We start from the raw sequence: 23,134 nt of genomic DNA, 5'->3' as shown, positions 1-23,134 counted from the left end.
ACAACAAAAGTTTATTATTAGACAAAGATAAACTATGCAGATACAAAATGTAGTTTGAAAATTTGGGGGTTTAGGAAAATGAGTCATTTATTTTGATTTTTTTTCTATTACACATTTAAAAAAGATGAAAACAAAATTCCAGATCAGTTGCAGATGTTGGTTTCTTTGATATGTTCTCTGTTTCTGATTTGGCTGTGCTTTGTATGTTTGTGTTGCCTTTTTATGTGTCTGTGTGTGCATGTGTGTAATCAGGAGTATATCACAGAGCTCCAGGCGCTGTTGTGTTCGGTGTCAGAGACGGACTTCAAGCTGAACTCTCCTGAATACTGGCCTGCAGCATATTATAACATGTCTCAGCAAGAGCACTGCCTGAAGGTCAGCATTGCTTTTGAACTTCTATCTGAAAGGCCCAGTCAGTCAACAACTTACCACCGGTGTGATCAGATATACTAAAACTTATAAGTATTATACTGTTGTTTATACCATTATACTGAGTTTCCTGTTGTAGTCAATGTTGTTTTATATTTTAATGTATTTTCTCTCATGCTGTGCACCATAGTTTCTATGACTACATACCAAACAAAAAATTGTGCCTCTTGTAACATATAAGAAATAAGAAAAAACAGTAAGCCTAAAAGCATTTTATTTTCATAACATGATAATCTGGCGTGTGGTTTTAACAAGAAAAGCATCCAGTAAGTGACAGTGGTAACCTCACACACTGCACTTGGACTCTTGATGATACTTGGAGGCAATTAAGCCGTTGTAATAATTAATATAAATGCAGTATTTTCTCAAGTAGCGACTCAAGCTAATACAGTCCTTTGAACAAGTATCCATACGCTTTGAACTGGTTGTCACATTACAACCACAAACTTCGATGTACTTATTGGGATTTTATGTAACATAAAATGGTGCATAATTGGGATGTGGAAAGATAACGATACATGGTGTTCAGGTGGCATTTATTCTATTCAGTTTGGGGGTTTTCTGTCCTAAAATGTATTGTGTTAAGAGAACAATTCTAAATATTTTCAGACCAAACAGTGTACTCTCCTCAGTCACATGTTGATATTTTTCCACCATAATCTTATCCTCCACACATGCAGGACGTAAAGGGGAACATTTACAAGCTGCGAGGTCCCGTCGATGGAGTACTGGCTCACAGGAAGGAGATGATGTCTGGTGCTCGACCTCTGGAGGGCCAAAGAATCCAGGAGTCTGTCAACCTCCTCAGTATCAACTGGGGCAAAGTGAACAAGCTCTACCAGGACAGACAAAAGTAAGGGTGGTTCCCCTGTATACTGCGAGTTCTTCTCTGTGTGTGCATGCGCTTCTGCACGCATGCTTGCCTTTGTATGTGTTTTATGTGCACCCGTGGTATTGTGTGTGTGTGCGTACATGCATATTTCAAACATTGTGCACAATTATAAATAAACATTTTTCTATGTGTGTGTCAAGGCGTTGGCAGGATTGTAACTCCAAGTGGCAGAAGTTTGTTTCGGATCAGAAGGAACTTGAGGAGTGGCTGAATGATGCTGAGGGGACTTTGAAACTGGCTGAGAGTGACCCAGGAGCACACAGACAGCACCTAAGGGTAAAACACACACACACAACTTTTCCTTTTCGAGAAAGGAAAAGTTGCACAAATATAACCTGTAAATTAAAGGTAAATTTGAGTGTTTGTTGTTGAATAGTGTCAACGACACTGTGGGAAATCTTAAAATTTCACCTGGATCTCTGTCTATAATTTTCACTTGAAATCAATAAAGAATTAATCAGTAATAATCTACTGTGTTATGTGCACAGGACTTGACTGAGGAAATACCCCTCCAGGAAACGGTGCTGGGCAGAGTGAACTCTGCAGGGGTGGAAATAAGCCAGATGAGCACACCAGATGATGCTTTGCAGCTTCAATCACAGCTCAAATTACTGAACACTCGGTGGGCCAACGTCTGCCAGCAGCTTAACAAACGAAAAAGGAGGTAAATGTGCACATGCATGTGTCTGTAGCTTCCATATGGATAGATTAACTCATGCCTTGTCATAACATGAGTTCCAAATCTTGGGAATTTTAGAAGCATTTCAAGCACTTGGTCCTGGTGTTCCAAGTATGCACTGCCTGCTAACATGTTGCCTCAGGGTCATATTTGCACAGGTCTTGCCTGGTGTGGTAGATTCCCGCCTCTATTGATCTTGTGCTCAGACCTTGTTCCTGTCCTGCCATTATTAATGTCTCTGTGCTGTCTTTCAGTCCAGCCTTCTCTAACCACTTGTAGGATTTTTTTGTCAGCTGGTGGTACATGCCATGGAGAGGCCTATCCTTCCATGATGGTTCCCGTTAGGGATGGAAATTGTGAAGCGGTGCTTGTAGAGAACCAATTCCAAGTATTTGAATTCCTTGGAATTGTTAGTGTGCCTGCCTACTGACTCTGTTTGTTGTTTTTTGCAATTGTACTATAATCAGCAGATTTTTGTCATGTGGACTAAAAATTTATTTGGAGGAAAATAATGGTGCAATCTACAGCATGGGTATGGACATTGCTTTTATTTTTATTGCACAAAAGGACAAGAGTGCAATTGTGAATTGCAAACTGTGTGCAGAACAGAAATAACTATAATAATAGCATTATTCTGCTAACACAACTTTGGATTTTTGCAAGCACCTGCACTGACAGCATGCTAATCCTAAGCTAGCCAAGAACCCAGCGTGATATTAAAGCTGGGCGTGGATTTGTCGAGATTCTGTTAAGAATCAGAATCCTTTTATCATCATTAAACATCAGATGTTTAATTGAATTAGAAGCAGCCTGTTAGCAGCATGTAGAATAATTTCCACAGAAACAAATAAATAGCTAACAGTATAAACAAATGTAATAAGAAAACTGACACACTGATGGGCTCATGGTTGAGCCTTAGTGTTTTGGGTTTTTTTTTTTCAAACAGTCATCCTTTGGTGTCGTTCGTGCCTCTCTTGCTCAGCTGCTTGTGCTCCTCTTCCTCTTCAGGTCCTGGGGTGCTACTAAAATAGAGGGAGCATGATTAGAACATGGGCATCAGCTGTGTTGGTCAGCCTCCCTTGGCACTGCTCCCTAAACCCACTGTAATGGTGGTAATGTCTATGTTTGTCTGTGCATGTTTACTATACTTACGGGGACCAACAGCCCCCAAAAGTTTGAAGGCATTTTTGAGACTCAAAATGTGGTTTTAGTGTCAGGGTTACAATTGCGTTATGGTTATGGTTAGGGTTAGGGTAAGCAGCGAAGGAAAGCATGATGTCAGTGAGATTTCCCCACAAGGATATGAATACACTCGTGTGTGTGTGTGTGTGTGTGTGTGTGTGTGTGTGTGTGTGTGTGTGTGTGTGTGTGTGTGTTACTGATTTTTGTGCCCATGTGGTCTTTCAAGATGGTAAATGTAAATTAAATGTAAATTATATAGTGCTTTTCTATACTACTCAAAGCACTTTAAATAACATGTCTCATCCACCCACTGAGTAACACATTCATACTACCCCTTTTTTCAACCCGGGGCTCGGTATCTTGTCCAAGGATACTTTGTCATGCAGACTTGAACAGCCAGGGATCAAACTACCAACCTTCTGAATAGTAGATGATCAGCTCTACCTCCTGAGACACAGCCACCCCTAAGAGGAAAACTGTTCTTTTATTGTTTCTTGGATACATTCTCTAATCCTACAGGTCTGCAGAGGCGTCCACCTTGACTGCAGAGCTGCAGGAGAATGTTGGCTCGATGCTGGGCTGGCTGGACAAAGCTGAGGGCGTCCTGGCCATTCCTCTGCAGCCTGCAGAGCCACAGCACATAAGAGACACTCTGGGCAAAGTTCAGGTATATTCAGTTCACAGCCACACAGTTACTATGAGCTTCTTTAATGTGTGTGCATATTTACGGATTTATGCAAATTAATTTAGCTGCTATCATCGTGTAAATGAGTGTAGATGAGTCATAATGTAAATTACTCCAATGTGTTGCTGTGTGTAATTAGTAAAAACATTGCAGCGTTTTAATTATTCCAAGGTCGTATGTGTGTGTGTGTGTGTGTGTGTGTGTGTGTGTGTGTGTGTGTGTGTGTGGACGGGTATTAACATCTTCATGGGGACCAAAAATTGGTAGTTTACTATACTTGTGGGGACAATCAGCCCTCGTGGGGACCAAAATCCCGGTCCCCACGAGTTTGAAGGCATTTTTGAGACTCAAAATGTGGTTTTAGTGTCAGGGTTACAATTAGGTTATGGTTAGGTTTAGGGTCAGGGTCAGGGTTAGGCATTCATTTTTGATGGTTAGGGTTAGGGTAAGCGGCTAGGGAAAGCATTGTGTCAATGAGATGTCCCCACAAGGATATAAATACACACACATGTGTGTGTGTGTGTGTGTGTGTGTGTGTGTGTGTGTGTGTGTTTACGAAATCTTACATAAGATTCTGCTTGTATTGAGCTGCTGCAGTAATGTGCTTGTGTGTGTCTCTGTGTCTGTGTGCCAGGTATGTGTGGAGGAGCTTCCTGCCCAGAATGTAGTGATGGAGAATCTGAACTCAAGACTGAAGCAGATAACATTTCCTGCTGATAAACAGAAAGACATCAGGATCATAAACACTCGTTGGTCTCAGGTCAGCTTCTTTCACTATACATACAGCGAACAGCATGCCACTGCCCAGGAAAGGCATCCTGATCAACTGAATAATCATAACTTGACATGACTACACAAAGGCTCTGAGAGAAGGGTTTCCCCTACGTCTAGCTAAGCAGTACATCACATCATTAAGCTTAAGACGTTTAGTTTTGACGGCTTGAAAGTATTATAACCTCTTTTTTTTATCAAAGTGGCAACATTTTCACTTTCATCTATTGTGTACAAAAGCTGTGAAAGATTCTCTTAGATTTGGTTTAATTTGCTCCAGACAGAGTTGAATTTACCAAAGGAGGTGAGCTTTAATCATTACCAGAAAGAGGATGGAAAACCATTCTTATACTGTGTTTACTAAAGACCAGATTATCACCACCCCACCTCCCCTGTAGTAATAAATATCATGAAAAATGGGTCAACATGGTGGGAGTGGTAGGTTTCATGGCCAATCTTCATTTAGGTGTCAAAGACTCTTCCTGAACGTCAGTTGGAGATCGAGGGTCTGCTGAAGGAGATAGAGAAGTGTGAGAGCCGTCTGGATGACCTGTCAGTCTGGGCATCCAGCACCAGAGCCAAGCTGGAGCACAGCCCTGAGGGACCATCTGCCAGGGTATGGTACAAAACAGTGTGTATATACATGTATGCATGGTATCAGTGCATTTATTAGTAAAACATTCAAGCCCAAACTGCCTGAAATAAATAATACACTGCATATATTATATCCAATATATTATTTATTATATTACATGCAATACACTCATCTGTCCACAAGGCTTATTGCAGTTTTAGCTCTCTGATTCTCCAGCTCATTAACGAAGTGCAAGTCAAGCAGCCAGAAGTGGAGTGTGTGTTGGAGAAAGCTGATCAGTTATACAAGGACTCTCCTCTTGAGCAACCTGGCAAGGTGAGGAAATTAAATACAGGTAAGTGAATCACGTGGCAAATTCAGTGACATTCAGTCACATGAAATCATTAAAACACTGAATTGTCTCACTTCTACCTTTACCTTAAATATTATAAATAAATAGTTACTTTTTGAAGAAATGTAACAAGACACAAATATATATAAACAATGTAGACTCAAAAAATATATATACTTCTTCCAGCATTTGATGCTTGGACACTTACCTGTGAAGTTGTTGTTATCAACAATAAGGAAACTGCTTACATGTGTGTTTGTATGTTTTTTCAGATGAAATATATTAGGCTAAGGGAATCTTGGACAATAATCTTGGAGCTGTTGCAGCAGCACAAGGAGAGGACGGCTGCTCAGCTTATAACCAGAAAAGACAGTAAGACCACATTTAATCTTTCACGCATGCATGTGCACACAAGATTAAGTTAGGACTGAGTTTAGGACACAAATTCATGTACCCAGTACAACTGAAAGTCCTGATATGAGGTTCAGCAAGAGTTCATTTTACTAAATTCATTCTGTTTCAATTTCAGTTTCTTTTAATTATTCATTTGTTTTTTGGGATTGAGAGTTTTTATCTTTTTTTTTTAGTTAATCAGTCATTGCCAAGATTACACTTTGGGCTGTGAGTGATACCATTTTAATAATTAGAATCATTTAAATAATGGAAAAACAAATGGAAAGATCAGCTCCTGCACGTGATTATAGAATATCAGCTGATTTTGGGAGTTGTCTCTAATGCTACAGTCACAATATAAAAAATGGTGGTTGGAAACCAAATCATGACCCAACTTGTTGTGACCATGTGGAATAAACTTGCCATTGGTATTTGAAATGGTTGTTTGAAAAATGGGGACCAGGTCTGTGTGGTTATGAATTTAAAGCATAAATGATGCATTTGGTGGTAGGCTATCGGAGTTCTCTCTGTTCATAATGATTGATTAAGTAGAAAATTCAATGAAGGACTTTTACTATGGTTTTATTTTGAAATAAGAATATGAACACTTCCTCCACTAAAAACTAAAAGCTCATATAACTGTATCTGTGTCTCAGATGAAGGTCTGACAGGAAGTTCCCAGCCTGAATATGCAGCATTGGCTCAGTTCAACAAGTGCTGGGCTGAGCTCACTGACTGGCTGACCATGATGGATAACATGGTGCAGAACAAGCGGGTAGTGGTGGCTGACCTCGACGACATCAACAACATGATAAGGCAACTCAAGGTCCGGACCTCTGACCTCACTGTTGACTCTATTTAAAGCACTGCAAAAACTGACCGAGCTGCTGATATTCACGGGGCTGTGTGAAATTATGGCTCGGAAAAGTCTTGGTGATCTGTGTAAATACTGAGGACTCACAGATAGTTTAAAACAGTCAGTGGTTAAACTGACAAGCTAGACATGCTACATACCTTTATTCTTGATTTGTTTTCCTCCTTAATTGCTTGGAAAATTCTATAAGTAAGCTAAAACAATTGAGAAACTAAAATGATTGTTTTCAGGCTTCTCTACAGGATCTTGATCAACGCCGCCCCCTCCTGGAGACACAGATCACAGCAGCCCAGAACCTGAAGAACAAAACCAGCAGCCAAGAGACCCGCAACGCTATTTCTGAACGCAGTAAGTCTCACACATACACATGCATCATAGCATCATTTTACATGAAATGTGAAAGCATCACCTAGCCTCCCACAGAGGCTAAGTGAAACTTATTCAGAGCCTATATTAGGCTATATCAGGGGTGTCCAACTCCAGGCCTCGATGGCCGGCGTCCTGCAGGTTTTAGATATCACCCTGGGTCAATACACCAGAATCAAATGATTAGTTCATTACCAGGCCTCTGGAGAACTTCAAGACATGTTGATCATTTAGCCATTTACATCAGCTGTGTTGGATCAAGGACACATCTAAAACCTGCAGGACACCGGCCCTCGAGGCCTGGAGTTGGACAAAACATATTCATCTGCCATAACAGAAGCCGCAGAAGCTGTCTTCACTTTCTTCCTATTAATATAAGTAGCAAGGTAAACCGGCAGAGTGCTCTTAAACTGTTGCAAGATAATCATGTTATACAAATCATCATGTGTCCCTGCCTCCGAAGCACCACATCAACATGTAAAGTGGTGGAAAATGTCCCAAGCAAACTCTACATAAGTCTGTTTCTCTCCCCTCTTCCAGTTTCTAAATCTCTGCCTGTATGCTTCTCTGCCTTTCCCTCCTTTAACATTTCCAGCCTTTACTGTCTCCCCCTCCAGTGCTCCTTCAACCCTCACTAGGGTTGGGCAATTGGACGAATATATCAACTATCGTTGATAGTTTTTACAATGGCAATTTATTTATTTATTTGCCCATGAGTAAGTTTGCTAATAATGATGGAGCTAATAGAAGCAGTCAACAGAAAAAAATAATAGTAGCGCTGTTTTAACAGCACCCTCTTTCATCTGCGAGTAAATGCCCCCTCCTCAGAGTGCGCCCAAATGCTTGTTGATGGAGCTGCAGAAGCTGGTGATAGCCTAGCAGACTCAGCCGGATGGTGGACACGTGCATGCTCTTGCAAGTTAGGCATGTTTGAGTACTTTGCTTGCACTATACGTCTGCACAAGCGGCACACCGCTTTGGTTACATCCTTAGGTTTACCTCTTTCATCTGGTTTAAAGCCAAAGAAATCCCAAATTGGCGACTTTATATTTTTTAGTGCTGTCAGCGTTAACGCGCCGTCATCATGACTAACGCGATTAACGTCATCATGACTAATGCGATTAACAGCCAACCCATCTGGAGCTCAGACTGAGTCAAAATCCCTGAAATGTCTCTGGCAACGCATTTCGGCAGTTTGTCCAAATTCTGTTGCTTCTGCGCTCCAGATGGGTTGAAAGCGTTAAAAAACAGATTTGGGTTTTTTTTGGACTTCTTCTGTGTTGTAAACGTGCAAATCAGTCCGTGCATGATTACATTGCCCCGCCCATCAAAAAGTCTGCGCATGCGCGAATATATCGCCCATCGGCGATTGTTGGACTGACGATTGACGTATCAGGTCACATTTCACTGCGTGTTATACCTGTATAACCATGCACGTGACAAATAAAGAATCTTGAATCTTGAATTGCCGATTGGAAAATGTTTACATATCGCCCAACCCTCACCCTTTCAAGTTCCAAGTCACACTGCAACCGCTCCTTCTCAGTTTTTGCATTTTCCTTCTCTAGTTGCAGGTACAGATCAAATGATAATGACCAATCAATCAGTTCAGAAGCCGATATCACTGGAGCCTGATCTACCTCCAAAAGTTCTCTTGATATTGTCAGTCCTTCAACAGTACTTTTCTTTCTTTGGAATTTCAGTTTTTGCCCAGCGCAAGTGTGCATGCTTTTGTAGTCACAAATTGTATTAAATTAGCCTAAAGCCAAAAGCCTTTCCTCTATATTTCTATTTTATATTGGAGGACACTCATCCTCTACAAATCTTCAGTTTCTCAGTTGTTCTCTTACTCGCTTCTTCTTCTCTTACTCCTTGTTTTCGCAAAGATCACCATCTCAAAGAGAAGAGTTACTACAGTGTTCATTTTGATAGCATATTCTGATTTTGTTTGTGTTTTACTCATAATTTAGGAATCTAAATTGTTTGTTTTAGTTGACTAAATCTAAAGTTGATTCAGTCATATATAGTATAAAAAAGTCTTGTTTTTACCTGTGAGAATTCCTACAAATGGATTACAAAGCATCATATGTTCCTTGATATCAAATGCAAATGTTTACTCTTCTCTTCCTGCCAAGAACTGAGATTTTGTTGTGTAGTCATGACAAACAGGGAGTATGGGAGCTAGTTGTACTAGCTGTAACTGTCCAGTAAAGGTATAATTCTCGGAAAATGCCAAATGTACAAAAGTTATCAGCTTTCCCTTTCTCTTTCATCTTCAAATTCTCATCTTCTTTCTATCTGAAGAAGTCTAACATGGCAACAGTAACTATCTTAAAAATATGTTTTTTTATTTAGGTTTCTTAAATAACCTGGAATTGGATAAGAGGAAGAGAATGGATGGATGGATGGATGGATGGATGGATGGATGGATTTAGGTTTCCAGACTCAGTCCATGTATTATTTTCAAACTGTCTGACACCTCTACTAGTTGTGTGATTTTATTCTAAAGCAATATTGTGAGAACTTGTTAAACACTGTTTTCTCTCTTTTATCATAGTTGATCGACTCCAGGCTTACTGGGAAGACTCTCAGACCAAACTGTCTGATAGGATGGAGCAGCTACAAAACATGCTTCAAGACTCTACCAACTGGCTGGATGCCAAGAAGGGGGTGGATCATCTCATCAAACAGGCCAATGAGAGACTGGATTCATGGCAGGAGATCACGTATACAGTTGATGCACTGAAAAAACAAAATGCTGAACTGAAGGTGGGATTTGCATTCTGAATTTTACTGTATTTATAAAGACATATAGTCTGCTTACAGACATATTTCCAGGGGGTTCAGGGGGGTTATGACCCCCACCCCCCACCCCATTAATCAGATCCAACCAATATAACCCCCCAATAAAATTATGAATTATCTTGCATAAATAAGCTGTTGATTTTCTTTACTCATTTCAGGTAATACCAGCAAAATAGTTGCATGTTTAATCATCCCCCCCCCCCATGTTCAGCCCAAAGTTATGCCGATGGGGATTGATAATCAGTATCAGCTGATTTGCTGTTAATTAAATTAATAGGTGCACTGAAGGGGCAACAATGAGACAACACCCACAACAGAAACGGCTTTACAGGTGGACACCACTGCCATTTTTTCCCTCCTCGTCTTTTCTGTTTTTTCAATAGTTTTTAATTTAGCATGTTCAGTATCGCTACTGGTAGCATAAGGTGATACCAGGACCCTACAGCAGGTCCTACAGAGCCCTGCAAGAAGACCTCTAACCTCTTGGTGTTAACGTCTCTGACCAAACAGCCAGAAAGACTTCATGAGGGACCGACGTACTTCCCAACTTTTTAGAGCCAGGGCACATATTTCACGTTAGAAAAATTACACGGCACACCACCAAACAAAAATGTCACAAAAAGCATATGGATAGCTTTTCACCGTGCACCAGGAATAGCAGAACTGGCTTGGTTTGTCTCCAGTATACCTTTTTGCTATTTTCTGACCACTGCTCATGCTAGCGCCTTCATCTGGGTCGGAGTTTTCTCCAGGACCCAGGTCAGACTGACTACTTTTCCTTTTCAAATATTTATCTATTGCTATTACGCACTGCATCGTCTCACTCACAGCATTCTTCATCTTCTTCTGTTTTACTGGCAGTCGGCAGCCCATTTAGTTAGAGCAGGTAGTTGTACTGCCCTCTAGTGGAAGAGAACGTTCTGCCCATTACGATGATCGCTTAGAGTACTAATCAGGTGGAACCAGATAATCATGTTAATGATTTGGCCTTTGTTTTCTCCCTGCTTACCCAGCTCTTAATGAAGGAGCTGCAGCAATCGCAGATACAAGTCAAAGAAACCAATACACTGGCCAACAAACTACTGACACTATATGCCAATGATGACACTCACAAAGTCACCCAGATCAACAACAACATGGAGACTGCCTGCATATACATCAACAAACGGTAAGAATTTTAATATTTTTATTTCATTCTACATTTTTTATATTTTATTTTTATTAAAAAATAAACATTTAGGCAGCTATGTTGGTGTTTGACTTAATGAATGTCTCTAAATGATGCTATTCTTACGCTTTCAGCCTTGGTTAATTTGGGTTAATTTGGGGTTTCCATGGAAATAATAAGTGCACTTTAGTGCAACTACCCCATCAAAACAACACAATGACTATTTCACCTTTTTGCAGTGCAAAACGTGTTTAGTAAGGAAGTAATCATGATGTGATTTCATGGCACAAAAGGCGCATGTTTAGTTTTCCACATAACAGACGAACATGATAAAAAGAGCATTTGCATTATCTAACAAGAAAGCTTTTAAAGCTTTTTAGCCATCGTGGAAGTCTGGATATTACGTGTATCAAATTTTTAGTCTTGTTTACTGACTTTTGCTACATTACATTTGGAATAGAATTGACCCTAAAAAAGAAAACCACTCACTCTCTGGGCAGTATTTACTTATTTTTCTTATTTATTCCCTATCTACTAAGGGAATAGTGTTGTATTTTCTATATATTTATTTTGTTATTCTTTTTAAATGTACTTTAAATTTGCAGTTCAGTAATAACAAATGCAGAGTGCAGGATTTTGTTATTTACCCTGTTGAAACTATTTAAATATTCTTAAAATGACATGAATGAATACATTTTGTTTTACAAAAAAAAAAAACAATTTCCCCTCTCGCCCAGACTCGGGTCCTCTACCAGAGGCCTGGAAGCTTGAGTGTCCTGCGCAGTATCTTAGCTGTTCCTTGGACTGCGCTCTTCTGGACAGAGATCTCCGATGTTGTTCCTGGGATCCACTCACCTAGCTTTGGAGTCACTGCACCTAGTGGTCAGATTACCACGGGGACCACTGTTATCTTCATCTTCATCTTCTCCAGCTCTTCTCTGAGGTCTTGTACTTCTCCAGCTTCTCACATTCCTTCTTCCTGATGTTGCTGTTATTCGGTATCACTACATTGATCACTACGGCCGTCTTCTTCTGCTTGTCTACCACCACTATGTCCGGTTGGTTAGCCATCATCATTTTGTCCGTCTGTATCTGGAAGTCCCACAGGATCTTAGCTCGGTCATTCTCCACCACCCGTGGGGGCGTCTCCCATTTTGACGTCGGGACTTCCAGGCCATATTCAGCACAGATGTTTCTGTACACTATGCCGGCCACTTGGTTATGGCGTTCCATGTATGCGTTGCCTGCTAGCACCTTGCACCCTGCTGTTATGTGCTGGATTGTCTCAGGGGCATCTTTACACAGCCTGCACCTGGGGTCTTGCCTGGTGTGATAGACCCCAGCCTCTATGGATCTTGTACTCAGAGCTTGTTCTTGTGCTGCCATGATTAGTGCCTCTGTGCTGTCTTTCAGTCCAGCTTTGTCCAGCCGCTGGTAGGATTTCTGGATATCAGCCACCTCCACTATCTGCCGGTGGTACATACCGTGCAGGGGCCTGTCCTTCTGTGATGGTTCCTCCTCTTTCTTGGGTTTCTGCTGCCTGAAGTATTCACTGAGCACGCGGTCGGTTAGGGCCATCTTCCTCATGTATTCATGGATGTTCACTGCCTCATCCTGGGCTGTAGTGCTGAGTCTCACTCGTCCCTGGCCCCCTTCCTTCCCCTTAGCGTACAGTCTCAGGGTGCTGGACTTGGGGTGAAATGCATGACAAGGAGATAAATTTTAAATATATTTAAGTACTTTGTATATGTTTTATAAGACTTTTTTGTCAATTTTTGACCCATAAATCATGAAGTTGATCCTGAAGACCTCGGTGGATTTAAGCCAAATTTATTGAATTGCTAACACGACCTCAATGTACATATATCAAACATGCAAAGTTTTATTAGAATTCATATTAAACTTTGAGCCATCGTGTTTATAGACAGAATGATGTGTGTGCAAAACGAATCTGTTGTTTCTTTAACTTTTTTGAGAAAATAACTTTTATTTACCACCTATGTTTCTTGTCATCTGTCTGCACATTTTCAGTGTTTCGGACAGGGAGGCAGCTTTGGAAGCCGCTCTAAAGTTGCTGCAGCAGTTCTACTTTGATTTGGAAAAGTTCCTCAACTGGCTCACGGAGGCTGAGACGACCTGTAATGTTTTACTAGATGCCACGAACAAGGAGAGATTGCAGGAGCAGTCTGAGGCAGCAAGGAACTTGCTGGAACAGTGGAAGGTGGGCCATACATCTTTCTGATATAGCTAGCTATGTATCTATATACAGATATGGACATATACACGTTCCACAACTCTAAATTCTGAGTTCTAAACTTTGTCAGATTGTTATCAGCATAAGGCCCTGAAGATTAACCTTGTCAAGGCTAAGTCTTGAGGACCAACACACTCACATCCACACCTGTGGCCAGTTTAGAATCATTCATTTAGTGATGAGGACGTCTGTGTAAAGGAAATCCAAGCAGGGACAATGTTATGCCTCGGTCTAGCTGTACTGGAGTGCAACATAAGGAATAAAAAAAAGGGTGTCCTCGCCCTGGTCCCCAGAACCAGAAACCCAATGGCCAAGTCACAGATAAATGTGAGATTTATTGCTACACCAATAATATCAGAACTCAATGCTTAAACTCCAGGGCAAAGATAAAATGTACAGAAATAAATAGGCAGCTCACCCCTTCAACTTCAGTGTTATTTGAAAAAGGACAAAACTATTTGCAATAATATTTAGAAAACCTAATTGGTCTCATAGCACACACGCAGGTTTGGAAGCCGAAGATGGGTCTGCTGCTGCTGCTGGTGCCAAACCAGATTAAACCATAATGTCCTTTAATGTGGTCTCCCTTTTCACTTGTATCCCTACAAACGAGGCAGTGGAGACTGCCAGTAAATTATCAGATTTATACACTGTTAGACCTTTGCCTCACCGCCACATATCTTAAAATACGAGAGTTGCTACAGACAAAAGTATGGATGTCCCATGGCCTCCCCACTGTTGCAAACCTTTACATGGAGGAAGTGGAAAATAAAGCTGTTGGCTCTTTTGGGAGCTAGCCACTAGTACAGATACATGGGTGATACAATGGTCAAAATCTAAACCCAAGAAGTAGAAACCTTCACTGTTCATATCAACTCAGTGGTTAGAAACGTAAAGCTCACCAGGGAAGATAAAAAATGATAATAGTTTGCCTTTCCCTGTGCTGTGGGCATTGAAGAAAATGGAAACCTCAATATTGAACTTTACTGAAAGCCCACACACACACCAGTACCTGCTCTTTGACTCCCACAACCCTCTGGAACACAAACTTGGTCATTTGGACCCTGCAACAGTGGGCACAAAACATTCCCTCTAAGCCAAAGACAAGGAACACACACATGTAAAGAAAGCTCTTAAAACATGTGGTTTTCCCAGCTGGGCCTGGACACCAACAAGGGAGAAACAGAATGACAGATCTAACAACTTTGTTGTTTATCTGAGAAACTCAGGAGAATTATCTCCAAGCATAACATCCCAGTGCACTTCAGACCCAGCCATAACCTCAGACAAAAACTGGTTTATCCCAAGGACAAAATTCCCAAACACAAGCTAAACAACATAGTGTATGCTGCACAGTGCAGCAAGGAGTGTTTAGACCTCTTCATTGGATAAAACAAACAGCCACTCCTTAAACACATATTCATTTACTAACCAGCAATTTAGTGTCTTCTTTGCTGATTGGTGTTTGGACCTCATCTGGCTTTTATATATAAAAACATTTTATTTTTGTGTTTTGATTTGGGGGGGGGTTCACATTGCAATGATGATAGCTGTAAGTTCAAACATGTTTGTCATCAGAATTAATCATTAAAATGGTTATACCATTAACACAGTTTAATTAAGTTAAGCAAGGAAAAACTTGCAATCATAAAGGATTAGTGAGAAATTAAAAACAATGTGGGTTCTTTCCAGGTATTCCAGCTTCCTCCCATAGTTCAAAGACATTCAGTTAGTAGGGGTTAGGTTCATTGGTGATTCTAAATTGCCCATAGGTGTTAAGGAGAGTGTGAATGGTTGTCTGTCTCTGCGTTACTTCTGCAACAGACTGGTCTTCTGTCCAGGGTGTACCCTGCCTCTCGCCCTCTGATAACTGGGATAGTCTCTAGCCCGCTCTCGCGACCCTGATATGGATAAAAGGATGGATAAAAAGATTAATGATTACACTTTTGTCTCAGGTGGGATCTGCCACACATCCAGTATATTTCCAGTTTTTAGCTTAAGGAACCCTTCTTCAACTCTGCTCTGGCTAGTATGACAGGAATGCTGACATGGTGAGATTTGATTGGACTGTCACTGTCTGCACACAAATCCAGAATTCCCCCAATGCATTGTGGGTGTTGGGTGAAGGGAAGGCTCTGTTCTGCAAGAAAACATATTCTGACCATCAACCCTCACCCTGCACCCACACACACTTTCTGGTAGCACAGCATGCACAGTGATCCACACACAACCACTGTGACACAGTGTACAGTGCATATACTATAAGGAAACACACAAGCAGCACATTTAAAATCCAAATTCACACACACACAACACACCTACAGGGACACACACACATGCACACACAGAGCTCTCTCAGTACAACAGTAGCACTGTGTGTAGCATTGAGATAGTTGTCTTTGTCCAGTTACAATGATGTGTGCTAAAACTACATAGCATCCTATGAAGTCTCACTCTCATTCCCTAGGCTACAACATACAGATAAAGTTTAATTGGAAAAGAAGTACACTCTTCATTTTATGTAACCTTGAAAGTTTTCTCTGCATCTTTCATCATCATTTTAACTCTTTCTCATACCCTGTGTTCACTCTGACTCAGACTTTCCAACTCCATCTCTCTCTTTTTTTATGTGCAACTGACCCTCCCTCTCTTCCTCTTTATCTGCAAACGTCTCACTGTGTCACGCACACTTAAACAGAGGGCAGTCTAATTCAGCCTACTGGAAGCTAGAAGGAATAAAATGGGACTTAATGGAGGTGCTTCTTCTTTTTGATGTCTGATTTTGGGGATTCCAGGGTACAGTCTGGACGATGCTGCGCAGAAGGGTCTACCATGTTCAGGTTGGGAATAAAAATCAAGTAGATTAATTTGGAACTGAACATTTACTCAACTGACATTTACACTAAACTTTTGAGATGATTCATATAGGCTGTAATCTGTTAAATCAACTTTCACTACACTACAGAATAACCTGTGGGATTTAAAACTTGTTTTGAATGCTGACCAAAAAAAATCGATGGTGTTCACAAATTAAAAATCTAAACCAAATAACCTTTCATGTATTACTACAATTCAGGGCTTTGAGATTGAGTTAGTATCTGATTACACCTACTTAGGACTTGAATTGATGATTCGCTGTCGTTTACACCTCACTTTTAGCAACTGGTGAAAAAATTGAATTGTGGTTTTTACTTTAGACTAAAAGTCCTGCTTGTACTTTGAGAGATGAAAGAGACTTGTTGTTCCCAGTTGTTCCCAGTTTTATGTCTATACTTGATTGATTGATTGATTGATTGATTGAATCTTTATTTTGAACATGTTGAAAAAGTACAACAACATAGAATTAAAAAGAGACAAAAAATATTTGTGTCGTCTGCAAATAATACTAATTTTAATATATCAGATGCCTTACAAATATCATTTATATAAATAATAAATAATTTTGGACCCAGTACAGAGCCTTGTGGAACACCACAAGCAATGTCCAAGCATGATGAGGAATGGACACCCAGCTTCACAAACTGTTTCCTGTCACTTAAATAGTTTTTCACCCAGTGCAGTGCAGCCCCCTGATCCCGTACCGTTCCAGTTTATTGATTAACGTGTCATGATTGATTGTGTCGAATGCTTTCTTGAGATTCAGAAATAGTCCAGCTGCATACTGTTTCTGATCTATGGCATTCGTAATCTCCTCAATTGATTCGATTAATGCCAGAGATGTTGATCTTTTTGATCTGAATCCATATTGACTGTCAGAGAGTCATTTATATTTATCTAAGAATTTGTCTAATCGTTTATTAAACAGGTTTTCTAGGATTTTGGAGAATTGTGGTAGTAAAGAAACAGGTCTGTAATTTGTGAAGTGGTGTCTATCCCCAGTTTTATACAGCGGCACAACTTTAGCTATTTTCATTTTGTTTGGAACTTTTCCAGTCTGAAATGATAAGTTGCAAATATATGTTAGAGGTCCTACAATTCCTTCTATGACCTTCTTGACGATTTTCATGTCAATATCATTACAATCAGTAGATGTTTTATATTTACACATGTGTACAGTGTCAATTATTTCTTTTTCCTCCACTGCTGTGAGGAACATTGAGTTAGGGTTCCTATCAATCAGGCTTTCACTACAGTCTACTGATGATGTGGTGGTGATCGTGGCTCAAGAGTTGGGAGTTCGCCTGTTGTTGCCAGTTCCATCCCCGGCTTGGACAGTCTCGGTCGTTGTGTCCTTGGGCAAGACACTTCACCCGTTGCCTACTGGTGGTGGTCAGAGGGCCCGGTGGCGCCAGTGTCCGGCAGCCTCGCCTCTGTCAGTGCACCCCAGGGCAGCTGTGGCTACAATGTAGCTTGCCATCACCAGTGTGTGAATGTGTGTGTGAATGGGTGGATGACTGAATGTAGTGTAAAGCGCTTTGGGGTCCTTAGGGACTAAGTAAAGCGCTATACAAATGCAGGCCATTTACAGGCCATTTTACTGATGGCAGTGACTCAGGAATTTGTTCTGCCAGATTTGGTCCAATATTTACAAAATAATGATTACAGCTGTTGACCACATCAGCAGTGTTTTCCATAATATTGCCATTGTCAATAAAATATTGAGGATAACTTTGTTGTCCAGAATTATTTTTAATGATACCGTTTAAAACATCCCATATTCTCTTCATATTATGTTTATTGTTGATCAATGTTTTACTATAATACTCCTTTCTACATACACGTATAATATTGGTCAACTTATTTTTGTATTTTTTATATTTATTTTCAGCATCTTTTGTTCTTTCTTTTAGGAATTCCCTATAGGGTGTATTTTTCTTTTTACATGCATTTTGTAAACCCTTAGTGATCCATGGTCTGTCTGAATATTTGTGCTTTCTGTTGGATTTTATTGTTGGACAGTTTTTATCGTACAATTCCATGAATATTCTTAAAAATATGCCATAAGCAATATCAATATCAGTTTCTTTGTACACATTGTCCCAGTCCTGATTTAATAGATCGTTCTTAAGTGCATTCATAGTTTCTTCTGTCCTTACACGTCTGTATCTCAGTTGTTCTTCATGCTGATTTCTCTTATAATTAGTGTCATAAACTGCAAAAACTGGTAGGTGATCCCTGATGTCATTAATTAATAATCCGCTCACAATGTTGTTTTCCATATTGTTAGTGAAAATATTGTTGAGTAAGGTGGCACAACGTGGTGTAATTCTGCTAGGCCTGGTTATTTTAGGATGCAAGCTGTACATAGAGTTTAGACATTCGTCGGTCATTTTATGCTTTTTTGGATTCAACAGGTCAATATTAAAATCACCACAGATAAACATAACTTTTTGATTTGTTTTAGAGAATATTTCTTCTATGAAGTCATTAAATACTTGAATACTAGAGCCAGGTGTTCTATATATACAGCTAATTATGACATTTTTCTCTTTTTCCTTATAAATTTCAATTGTTATACATTCTAATAAATTATCAATCGCAGTTGTCATGCTTTCCACCACCTTGTAATTTAGGTTTTTATCCACATACACAGCTACTTCCCCTCCACATTTGTTCCTTCTATTTACACAATTCACATCATATCCCTCCAGTCCAAAGTCCAGTCCTTTCTCAGCATTGATCCATGTTTCAGAAATGGCAATAATTCCAAATGGATTTGTCATCTCATTTAGATATTCCTTTATATTGCTGAAGTTGGCATACAGACTTCTGCTATTAAAATGGATTATTGATAATTTGTTTTCCGTGTTGATGGTGTGTTTAAACTGTTCATCAGTGAAGTAGCAGCAGTTATTGCTGATGTTGTAGAAGAAATTATTTTGTCCTTTTCTAAGTCTAGAACATTATGGTCTGTGTATCGAAATGTTCTCAGTTCCAGATTATCATAAACAGAATTCCAATGAGTTATATTGATATTGTTGCCGGATGCAGATGAAGTTCATGAATCATGAAGTTGATTATAGCAATGCAATTTATATGCATGCATCCTTAAATATGCTGGATTCTATCATGGAGCATTGAAATTCATTACAAATTCTAAAGCTCTTACTCACCACTGCTTTGTTGGTCTGCTTTGTCATGACGTATATATGATATATATGACTGATATATTCTTATTAATAAGGCTTTTCTTGGTTTGCCCCCATCTTATTTCCCAAGATTTATTCCAAGCTTTACACTAAATTTGAAAAAAAAAAGAGCATTCAAATGTGCAGCTTCTTACTCCTGGAATCAGCTGCAGAATCAACTAAAGAAGCTGGTCTCACTTAATGACTTTAAAGCAATTCTAAACAACTAATTCAGGCTGCTGTTTTGCCTGAATATTGTTCCTTTGTTTCTGGCATTAGGTAGTACTTTTAGCATGATCTTGGTTGTTTCTGTGTTTTATTTTTTTACTCTCTGACTGTACTTAACTGGTGTATGGATTTGTATGTGTATGTGATATTAATTTATGCAACCTAGGATCAATGTTCCCTCTAAGCTGCGCACGTGCGCAATTGCGCACTGCTGGCACGGTCTCTGCGCACAGAAAATCTGCATTGCGCACAAAAAAAATCTAACCTGAATTGAAATTAAAATTAATACTTCAACAATCCTGTTCTGCAGTGTCAGTCAGTGAGTGACTGGCTGCTCCCATATGGGATTGGAACGATGCCACCTTATCCCATAGTTCAGCCAATAATGCGTATATACGCAGCCAATCAACGTCGTTGACAGGCTATGACAGCGTCCTTATGTGCCGACACCGGTGTTTTAGCTAGCAAAGCGGCGTGGCTGATGTGGAGTGAAGCCACGTTAATGACAACGTGTACAACCATTGGAGATGTGAGCAGGACAGATGGAAGAATTGACCGAAAAAGTGTGGACTTTATACCAGTTTTTAAATTGTGTTGATAGGCCACGTAAAACCAGAGTTGTGATAAAAAAATATGCAATGTTTGGTTTTCTTCCTGAATACTGTCGTTGTTTATATTTACTGCGGGAAGAAACGGTAAAAACGTTTTTTTTTTAAGGAAAAAGGCTCGAAAGCACTCCTCTGCCTTTCCTATTCGTCCAAAAAAGTACCATGTCGACCAATCAAAAAATGATATGGCAACGTGGCATCTAGTTGTTAAGAAACGGGGGGAAGTTTTAGGAGTGACGGTGGTGTTTTGAGATGTGAGAGATTTGCGACCTTTAGCGCAAATCTTGTGTAGTTAGTGTGTAGTGTAGTCAGTAGTTTTGTTGTGTGTGTCAGAACAATGAGGCGACTGCTGAATGTTACAGGTGTTACAGGAGTGATACATCTCCTGTTGTCAGGCCTGCAGGTATCAGGCTGTTGTTCTCCTTTATCTCATAGTGGACAGAAATTATTTTTTGGAGTGGCACAAATAATTTGTGTGGCATCAAATTTGATGCAGAACAGCTGATTGTTCTGTAAATAGTTTGAAATGTTTATTTAAAAACGCCTTGGCTGCATTTAAAAAAAAAATAGCTGCAAAAAACTTTGTTGTTTGCCAAACTGAGTTACTTTTTTGAAGAAGTAACTATATAATTAATTGCCCAACATTGGTCATTATATACTGTGTTTTGCAGACAGAGAGTTACAGGACTCTCTCCCAGATCACAGACTCACACTCATAATACAAGTCAGAGCTTTATAAAAAAATAAAAATAAATAAATAAAGTTGTGTTTTCAAAATTGGAGTTCAAGTTATTTTTACTTCCAATAGTGTTAACATACTACACAGGTCATGAACAAGATTTTTTTTAAATTTTCATTGTAAGTGGGCTAAAGCAGTTAATTAAAAGTAGTCTAACATAAATGTAAATGCTGTAATTTGATTATTTTAATAAACCATGTAACTTGGATGGATTAGATGCTGGCGTGACCACAGTGCACACATCTGATGTCGCTCACAGTGGTCCAAGGGATCGCTCAGGGAGTTTGTGTGTTCGCTCAGACACGTGAAAAATTAGAGGGAACATTGCCTAGGATTGTACTGCTTGGTCAGGAGACTCTTAAAAAGGGAAATTTTTAATCTCAAGATTTAAACTTGATTCTGTTGTGAGGCATTTGAGATTAACAGTAGGAAAGATTTTTCTCTCAAAAATGTAGCGCAAGACTTCTGGAACTATTCATTTAAAAGGCAGAAATCAAGGTAAGAATGCATACTGTTGGACTGCCTGACATTGTGTCAGAGAACATTTAGATCACATGGTAATTGTAATAAAATCCTCCTGCCCCAAAGTGTGTAATTTGTTCCATTTGAGTGTTTGTTAGCAGTCTAGCATCCACAGTTTTCATGATATCATGTTTCAGATTTTGTGTGATGGTGGGGGGCTGGAGCCTATCCCAGCTGTCTTTGGGCGAGAGGCAGGGTACACCCTGGACAGGTCGCCAGTCTGTTGCAGGGCTGGGATTTTTGTATTTTTAATTGAAAATCTTTAAACTTCACAACAGTATCGTAGGGGGGGGACATGATTTCCCATGTTGGCTAAGCAATTGACCTTGATCTTCATTGTTTGACCTTGACAATCTCAAGAAACCATATAGAGTAGAATATATCATCTTGAAAGTATGGTTTTTTTTATGTCTTCACTGACTCCAGTTTATTTTTATAAGAAGATTTGCTCTAAAGACACTGTTGATTCTTTAATAAAAACTTAACATAGAAATGGAGAAAAATGAAGTGAAATGACTAATCTAAAATACACTTTTTAAGCCACTTTTTGCTTGAATGGTGAGTTACTGACACATGCTCTTCACAAAGCACAGAAACAAAGAAGTTCTGTCAAATTCAATTTAATATTTTTAGTGTTTGTAGTAAAAGAGCTTCGAGTGCTCAAATTGAGCAGAAATGCTTGATACAGTCCACTATTGCCAAAAGTATTTGTCTGTGTTTACACACAAATGAACTTGTGGCACTCTATGCTTAATCCATAGGATTTTAATATGACGTCTGCCCACTCTTTGCAGCTATAGCAGCTTCAACGCTTCCAGGAAGACTTTCCACAAGGTTTAGGAGTGTGTTAATATTAACATTTGCCCATTCTTCTAGAAGCACATTTGTGAGGTCAGACACTGATGTTGGACAAAAAGGCCTGGCTAACTCATGCGGTGTTCTGTCAGGCTGAGGTCAGGACTCTGTACTGGGGACAGATAATTTCTTCCACACCAAACTGCCTCACCCATGCCCTTGCTTTGTGCACTGGTGCACAGTCATGTTGGAAAAGAAAGGGGGCATCCCTAAACTGTTTCCACAAAGTTGGGAGAATGCAGTTTTCCAAAAAGAGGACTCAAAAGAAATAAGTGGTTTGATTGCTTTGCCACAAGATAACCACAAAGAAGCATGTTATTGACCTTTTTGAACCTACCAATCATCACAGTAAAATAAGGGATGAGTAATTTATATTACACACGGACTAGATCTAGTGTTGGGAATGCTAGTGTTATTCCACCGTTTTGGGTACAATCAAGTAATGTGTCATATTTTTCCAATTAAATAATGCATTTTCTAAAATTGAATTGCATAGCATTGTGGTAAAACTGATGAGACTACATTCACAACACGTTCTCACTCCCAAAGTGTAACATTTTACACAAGGTGACAAATCACCTGTATATTACGCTTCCAGGCACCCAACACGTCCCTATACAGCGGTCCCTCGTATATCGCGGTAATTACGTTCTAAAATAACCCGTGATAGGTGAAATCTGCGAAGTAGCC

The 23,134-nt window shown here is 39.7% G+C and overlaps 1 protein-coding gene across 10 annotated transcripts in view; it reads left to right on the top strand.

Annotated features, from left to right (window-relative positions):
* dmd (dystrophin) overlaps positions 1–23,134 on the top strand; it is a 251,416-nt gene that overhangs the window by 131,683 nt on the left and 96,599 nt on the right. For 7 of the 10 annotated variants that reach the window (XM_063467782.1, XM_063467775.2, XM_063467774.2 and 4 more), the window contains 14 exons: positions 253–375; positions 1,110–1,282; positions 1,462–1,597; positions 1,810–1,985; positions 3,702–3,849; positions 4,502–4,627; positions 5,105–5,254; positions 5,450–5,548; positions 5,837–5,936; positions 6,614–6,783; positions 7,062–7,179; positions 9,755–9,966; positions 11,016–11,170; positions 13,202–13,391. In XM_063467782.1, the coding sequence (XP_063323852.1) occupies positions 253–375; positions 1,110–1,282; positions 1,462–1,597; positions 1,810–1,985; positions 3,702–3,849; positions 4,502–4,627; positions 5,105–5,254; positions 5,450–5,548; positions 5,837–5,936; positions 6,614–6,783; positions 7,062–7,179; positions 9,755–9,966; positions 11,016–11,170; positions 13,202–13,391 (2,076 nt within the window). Of the gene's footprint in view, positions 1–252; positions 376–1,109; positions 1,283–1,461; positions 1,598–1,809; positions 1,986–3,701; positions 3,850–4,501; positions 4,628–5,104; positions 5,255–5,433; positions 5,549–5,836; positions 5,937–6,613; positions 6,784–7,061; positions 7,180–9,754; positions 9,967–9,994; positions 10,762–11,015; positions 11,171–13,201; positions 13,392–23,134 lie in introns of those variants that run through there. The other 3 variants (XM_063467778.2, XM_063467779.2, XM_063467780.2) reach the window with 3 other exon arrangements.

The sequence above is a fragment of the Pelmatolapia mariae genome, linkage group LG23, assembly GCF_036321145.2.
Source record: "Pelmatolapia mariae isolate MD_Pm_ZW linkage group LG23, Pm_UMD_F_2, whole genome shotgun sequence".
Taxonomy (NCBI): Eukaryota; Metazoa; Chordata; class Actinopteri; order Cichliformes; family Cichlidae; genus Pelmatolapia; species Pelmatolapia mariae.
Note: the sequence above shows the minus strand (reverse complement) of the source record. Positions and strands in the feature narration are given on the sequence as shown.